Source organism: Xenopus laevis, chromosome 1S (assembly GCF_017654675.1).
Source record: "Xenopus laevis strain J_2021 chromosome 1S, Xenopus_laevis_v10.1, whole genome shotgun sequence".
Classification (NCBI taxonomy): domain Eukaryota; kingdom Metazoa; phylum Chordata; class Amphibia; order Anura; family Pipidae; genus Xenopus; species Xenopus laevis.
In genome coordinates, this window is record NC_054372.1 from 69,228,505 (window position 1) to 69,236,401 (window position 7,897).

The following is a 7,897-nucleotide window of genomic DNA, read 5'->3' on the forward strand; positions in this document are numbered from 1 at the left end:
TTGGATGGCTTTTTAGCCATTGAGGGAATACAGGGTTATGGAAGATAGCTCAGTTAAGCAGATTGTATATAGACTTAAAAGGTGAACTTGAAGGACATCTTTTTTCAAGCTAACCTACTATGTTACTATGTACATGCCAAAAAAAATGTTTACACTGTAAAAATTGCATTAACATTCATGCAATGATTGTAAAAATGCCCCTCAGTATATAATTTAGTATTACAGTGGGGGTCTACCTTTATAGCCCTGTATCTGTATTGTAGTTTTAAAAAAGGGAGAGTTAAAAATATTGCTCAACTATAGTTCACACTGCTTCATGTTAGCAAGCATTAAAGCCTGCTGAAACTTTGGTTAGTAAAACTTTTCCCCAGCTCTCAAGGACCAATGGCCCCCTGAATCCAAGAGAATCCTCCAATATGAATTCTGCCTGTTCTCTATATATAACAGGTCATATTATTGCCCATAAGCATGAGCTGTGCTCAAAGTTTGCCCAAGTGCAGTGACCCATAGCAACCAATTAGATGTTGGAGTTAAAATAGGTGACCAGTAAAAGCTACCTGCTGACTCATCACTGAACCTGGCAACCAAAAAAACCTAGATTGACGAGAAAGACTCAGTTTTATTGTTATTTTTATTTTTGTAAAATCCAAGCGTGAGAGATGCAGAACAAAAATGGAAATAATTGGAAAATCACAAAGTATAGAACTTGGAATTTTGCTTTCTAAATAATATTAAAAATGAATTTTTAAATGAAAAAAAAAAATGTTTTTGCTACTCTGAAAAGGGGACATAAACCTTCATAGCATTGTTACTCCATTCAAATTACAATAGACTACAACTCTCAGAACTCTTCAACATATTGTCAAGTGTTAAAGCCAGGGCCTGTATCAGAACTCTTCAACATATTGTCAAGTGTTAAAGCCAGGGCCTGTATCAGAAATCTTGGGGCCCTGTACAAGTTATTTGTGTGGTCCCCCATGAACTAAAGAATGTAGTATCAACTATGAAAGCAGATTTTCCAAATATTGCCACCTGTCATCTTGCTAATATCAGGAGGGTACAGGGTGAGACGGTTGTCAGATTTTACCCTGAGGGGCCCAACCTTGTAGCACAAACATTCATAATTTATGTAGATACTGACATAACTTACATATCAAGCATTACCAATGCAGAGTAGCTGTAGTGATTGACTTGTGAAAAAATTATTTGATGGGGCTATTGTTGAGTATCATCAGCTATGTATATTGGGATGCATTTACTGAATGATATAAGCTATCTCCTACATGAACTTTCCAGCAGTGGAATGACTGGCCCTAAACTTTGGTAACTTGGGAATTTCTGCCTTGGAAACCAAGGCTGTCCAAGTGGGTGAAATTAAGGTATTTTTTGCTTTTAAAGTATATGGATTTATGAAGTGGGAGGAAGGTGCAAAAAAGCAGGCACATGTTGTGGGAGCTATGGGACAGGTGGCAAAGAGGGGGGCATGGGCATTGCAGTTTTCATGCAAGACATTCACATGCTTCTGGTGAACGGTACAGAGCATAGGATCTTGATCAAGCCCAAGTTTTATGTGCATTGCACCCATCAGCATGTTTAAAAGCAAATGGGTTTATTTTCCTTGTTATCCATATCCAAATCATTTCTCATAATGAAAGGATTACACAATTTTAAAAGTTAATAAACAAAAATGTATTTAATAATGCAACAAATTGAAATGACTTCACAAAAATTAAAATATAAATAATCAAATATCAATGTACATATTTTAGAAATAAATACTGTAAATAAATAAATCTCACAACTTAAAATATTCCAGACAATAATACATATTGCTCAGACACAGTATAACAGTATAAATACAATTTCAAGTTTCTTCCAGGAAACTAAAGCTATTTCATAGATTTAACATTAATTTATAGTTAATTGTCACACTATTGCCTCATGTACCCTGAATTGTTAATAAACAGCAAAACCCACAATTCTGTGATTATGGTATTCATTAGAACAAGCTTTTCATGAAAGCACATCTCTGAACTTCAAAACAGGCTCAAAAAATATTTAGATGTTTCCTACTTTTCAGCATTGTTACTTTAGGTTGTGGAACTTCTTAAAACTCATGTAACCAATACTCAATCTTGTATCTGATTTCCTACACAAATATTCATATTAACTGGAAACATAAATATATCATTTAGCCAGACTCTTCTGCAAACCACATAGTACTAATCGGAGTTCTCTCCCAGCAGCTTTGATTGCTTGAGAAGGTTGTAATCTGATTAATAAATTGTCCTCAAATATGAGAAACCACAAGCATCTTCCACTCACTGTTGACACAACACTGTAGATGGAATTTATACATTTCACCAATTAAAGAGCAGCAACAGGTAAAGGAGCCTTAGAGCTGTGAAAACAAAAATTATTTATTTTAAATATACAGTATGCAACAAACAAGTACCAATTACAGAGTAATAGGAGCATTTAAATGAATTGTACTCTTCTACCCAATCCCAACATAACCTTCACATGCCATTCTAATGACTGCATGAGGTTAAAGAGAAATGTTTTATGAATAGACTCATTTTGGACAATAATCATTCTCACTGTTAAAATCATTAAAGGGATACTGTCATGGAAAACATGTTTTTTCCAAAACACATCAGTTAATAGTGCTGCTCCAGCAGAATTCTGCACTGAAATCCATTTCTCAAAAGAGCAAACTGATTTTTTTATATTCAATTTTGAAATCTGACATGGGACTAGACATTTTGTCAGTTTCCCAGCTGCCCCAGTCATGTGCCTTGTGCCTGTACTTTAGGATGGAAATACTTTCTGGTAGGCTGTTATTTATCCTACTTAATGTAACTGAATCAGTCTCAGTGGGACTTGACTTTTACTATTGAGTGCTGTTCTTAGATCTTCCAGGGAGCTGTTATCTTGTGTTTTGAAGCTGCTATCTCGTTACCTTCCCATTGTTCTGTTGTTAGGCTGCTGAGGGGGGGGGGAGCAGTACAGTACAGCAGTTAAGAGTGATTGAAGTTTATCAGAGCACAAGTCACATGACTGGGGGCCGCTGGGAAATTGACAATATGTCTAGCCCCATGTCAGATTTCAAAACTGAATATAACAAAATCTGTTTGCTCTTTTGTACAATGGATTTTAGTGCAGAATTCTGCTGGAGCAGCACTATTAACTGATGCATTTTGAAAAAAACATGTTTTCCCATGACAGTATCCTTTTAATATTTGCTTTATAGGCAGAGCATCTTGTGTATACATCCTAACTGAGACCAACATTTAAATGCTTGCATTCACGAGAGTCTTAAGATATGTGTTTAATCACATAAGCACAGTTAGGAATTAGTTTTGATTATTCTACCACCAGAAGGAAAATGAGAGAAAAACATCTGATTGCTATAGGCCATTGCACTGGTACAGTGTTACACCTATATAAGCAAATCAGCACTGTAGGCTCTCAACCAATGAGTAACAGGATAGCCATCCACTAGACTAGAGCATTCCATCAATTATTTAAAATTTACATTGGGGATACCTGAAACCCTGGGCCAGTGCTCCTATCAGCACCACAGAGCAATCCTGTTCCTTCTTCTTCAGTTTTCAATTTTTCACGGCAGACACATGAGCAGCAAAATGAAATAGCCGGCTTTTTCATTACAGTTCGGCTTTTCACTCTACTACGCATGCGCTGCTGCCAGAAGATAGAGAAATCAGGAACAGACTCGCTCCGTGGTGCTAACTGGAAGAACCCCGGGCTGGTACAGATTTCTGCAGATAGGAGCATATGCCTGGGGTATCAGGTAAGTAAATATAATCACTTGGGGTGCCTAATTTTTGGCAACCCAAGTGTAATTTGCCTTTAATAAGAAGTACTGATATGATATATGCATAATCGTACTACAATAAACCAAGAACTGTATTTGGTAAAATGTGTTAGTTTTCTCACATTTCTAATACAGAAGCAATTTTGGTTGTGCATTGGCCCTAGCAGCTTCCTTGCTGCATTCATGAGTTCAGTACCTAGTTAGCTTTAGGCATCATGTTTGAAGATGGCATGATACTACCTCAAATACATTCAGTGAATGTTGCTTCAATCAATGGCATTGAAGTTAAATTTCCAACATTCTTAGCCAGCTAACAAAACCTTGCATGGCCACAGACCTGACAGTTTAGAGATCCGTACATGGATATTCATAGCAGCCAATATATAAGTAATAATATAATTTACCTGTAGCTCAGTTATCAATAAACAGTATATCACATCAGACATCATCACCTTAGCAGATAATTTTGTTCTGGGAGCACTTTGTCCCAGAAAACAACTGTTAGCTGTCTGGTAAAATATTAATTCTGCTCAGCCATTGGACAAAAAGTAATGATGACCATAGAGCCATTTTGTACAACTGTACTTACCTAGCTAGAATTTTGTCAATGATCCTCTTGACCCATGGGGCTGTTGGCTCCAAGCAAATATCATCCCCACTTGTCAAAGTTGCACTGTGAACAGAAGTAACCTTTTCATTATTTGTGTCTTCTTGTCATACTAATTAATAGGCACTGTTATAAAATTGAATAGCAATGGCACTATTTTGTCTAGACTATATTTTTTTCTTGTGATTTAATGGGTTTTCAAAGTACTATAAGAGTAGCATAGTTAATTGTGCCGATATATATTAAATAAATAAGCTTCATATAGGCAATGACATAATATACTCACATGACTTCCACATTTTTGCAGTGGGGTCCTTTAGGGATCATTTCAATATTCTTTATGTGCTTGGGATGGATGGGCTTCCTTTCTGTTGTTATACACTGACACCTGAGTTCTCCGGTCCTTGACACAGGGATGCCTATGAACAAAATCACATTGTATTTGATGAGAGCTAAATTTTACCAAGTACTGTATAGACAGATGACTAATACTGTGAAATAAACTATAAAAAAAATAAATGACTGTGGCAAAGAACTTGTAGATCTCACATTGAGGGGGTTATTTATCAAAATTTTAAAATGTCTCAAATTTTTCCCCCTTATTTATCAATACATTTTCCCAAAAATGTCTTGTTCATGAAAAAATCTGAATACCGCAATTTTTTCAGATTTACCGAATATCGTTTTTGGAAACCCAACGCAAATCAGTATATCTTCGGGACATATGCCATTGACCTCTATGTGAACTCGGCAGGTCTGAGTTGGAGTACTTTTTTATTCAGACTTTTAACATCCTCTGGGTTTTATAAATAACGAAAAGTTCGATTTTTTTTTCTTTTAAAAGCCAATGAGAAAAAAATCGGACTTTAATAAATAACCCCCTGAGTCATTCTCAATGTCAGATTTTCAAGTCAATGGCAAGTTAAACAGCTGCGATATGAAGTAAAAGTATGCACTTACTTTCTGTTACTGCAGCACACAATAGGCAGAGAGCCAGGATTGCCAGAACAGTTTTCTTGGTTTCCATGGTAGTACTAGACTGGAATTTGCTATTTTCCTCTCTGGTTATGCTGTATTCAGCTGTCTTGGAAGCTCTGTTCATAGCTCAGGCACCGATCCCTTTTTATACATCTCTCTCCTGCTTGTCTGCTTGAATTGCGTAACAGGAATTCAGGAATTTCCACTTTCTGTAAGACCCACCAGGCTCTAACAACAAAATAATAAAGTGACTCATACCCTAGACGCTGACAGGATGCATTTCCCATTATTCTTATATGTATATTTCTGTAGAAATAAAAAAAAATCTTAAAAAGCAAATATTTATCAAATGCTTATTAAAATCAAAAGCATCATTCTTAACTTGTGATTTGAAACACAGTTCTACGTACAAAACAATATGAACAGTTAAGTGTTCTGTTTAACTTAAGTCATGGGAAAATCCGGATTTTGAGAAACTTCCCAAAAGTCTTCTTTATACACTCACAGCAATGGATAAGATTAGTGGCATTAAGTGGAATCTAAAAGGTATACAAAGGCGTGAGGTTACACACGATCAGGTATCCATTGCTGTGTATTAATTAAGAAGTCATTTAAGAAGTTTCCCAAATGCTGGACTTTTTTTAAAAAAAAGATTTTTAGTGACAAAGGGTGTTTTACCTGCACGTATTCTCCTTTGTCAATCAGAGCAACATCCCATAGTAAAATGGGTCCATAAAGATCTAATAAATTTAATTAATTATTAATTAATTTATAATTAATTAAATTTATTAGAAGGTTTTAATTAACCAAGCAAGTTCTCTTTATTAGCACAAGCACTTTATATCTATTAATTGATTGGTTCACGGTATAATTTAGATAATTAATTTAATTAATTTGAGAGTGCGGGGGCTTTTACTATCTTTTTCTCATTTTCAAATACTTGTTAACAGTAATTCACGCCTCCGATTCTCCACGAGGTAATAATTAAACTTAAAGGACTGCCTTCCTTCTTTGTATTTTTACAAGGTTGAATACTGTTCCTGTATACACAGCACTGTTCACGTGAGAAATTCTTTGCTGCTTGAAGGCATCATGTTGACTTTAATGAATTGTGCCAGTTATGAGGTAGACTAAAATTATGACTAATTCTTGGTGTTTATCGAACACACCTATTTTTTATATAAGCCTATGTGGGAATCATAATGTGTACTCTACCTCCCTACTGTTTTGCAGTACTTGTATGTAACTTGTATGTTTGATGTGTACACTCTTCTAGTATACAGGATTATTTATCATAATCTGAAAATGTTTGATAATTTTCAGTAAAATAGTCTGACCAAATCTGATTTTTTCCTCTCATTTATCAATCCAATTCTCAGAAAATTTCCTGTGCGAGAAAAAACATATCTTCATATTATCGCACGACACCCAGCTCAGATCAGGATATCTTCAGGACCTTTCCTATTGACTTCTACATGAAATCGGAAGGTCTGAGGTGGAGTACATTTTTATTCAAACATTTAACACCCTGGAGGTTTATTAAATTCAGAAAAATTCAAGTTTATTTTTCCACAAAAAATTCTGATTTTATAGTAAAAAAACTAGAATTTTTGGGTTTTTTGGCATTCCAATTTTGATAAATAACCCCCTATTTGTACCTATTCAGTCTTTGCAGGAGTTTCTTTAAAGAACGATTAAATTGACCTCTTGATTTGATTAAATTTTTAAGAAAATTAAATTAATTGAAAATCATTATTTTCTGAAAGTGTAAATGCCCTTTCCTATATGATCAATACAATTCTGTTAATTAAGGACAATTTCTGACTCGTTCTGAAACAATATTTGAGATTTTAAAAAAAGGATCTTCCCCTAAGCTTTGCCCATCAGCTATGTTTGACTTGTACATCCTGATATTTTGCTGTCCGTTTATAGGAAAATAAATCGAAAGCAACCCTGGTATTCTCAGGCAATCTGCAATTGGTCTTACATTTGTTTTGTTCTTATTTTAAAGAGCTCATTGCCACTAGGCACTGCATTCTTAAGATATGTTTATTGAAGGATAAGCTTTTATAACCGTAATATTTGTGTCACGGCCGGCACCCAATACCAGAACAGGTGCCAAGTACCCTGGTCTCGGCTCGGCTTCACCAGTAGTGTGACCACCGTTGGGCTTCGGGAGGAGCCCTCAGCTTACTTGGGTGCCACCTGGACTTAACGAGGGGTACAAGGCAAGATGTTCTGGCTAGCAGAGGGGCACGGCAGGTAGCAGAGTCTTTTGGGCCGAAGGTCACGGTACAAATGGAACAGGCAACAGAATCGTCAGACAGCCTGGGTCGAGGCAGGCGGATAACAAGAATCGTCAGACAGGCTGGGTCGAGGCAGGCAGACAACAAGAATCGTCAGACAGGCTGGGTCGAGGCAGGCAGATAGCAAGAATCGTCAAACAGGCAAAAAGGGTCAAAACCGGGTGATCA

General features: G+C 36.1%; 1 protein-coding gene across 1 annotated transcript; it reads right to left on the reverse strand.

The window, feature by feature from the left end:
* Positions 1–1,709: 1,709 nt before the first annotated feature.
* cxcl8.S (chemokine (C-X-C motif) ligand 8 S homeolog) lies at positions 1,710–5,664 on the reverse strand. Its single transcript, XM_018243455.2, has 4 exons — positions 5,406–5,664; positions 4,732–4,864; positions 4,428–4,511; positions 1,710–2,401 (listed from the first exon to the last, which is right to left on the reverse strand). Exons 1-4 carry the CDS (start codon positions 5,545–5,547, stop codon positions 2,368–2,370), a joined length of 393 nt encoding a protein of 130 aa, XP_018098944.1. The 5' UTR covers positions 5,548–5,664; the 3' UTR covers positions 1,710–2,367.
* Positions 5,665–7,897: the final 2,233 nt, after the last annotated feature.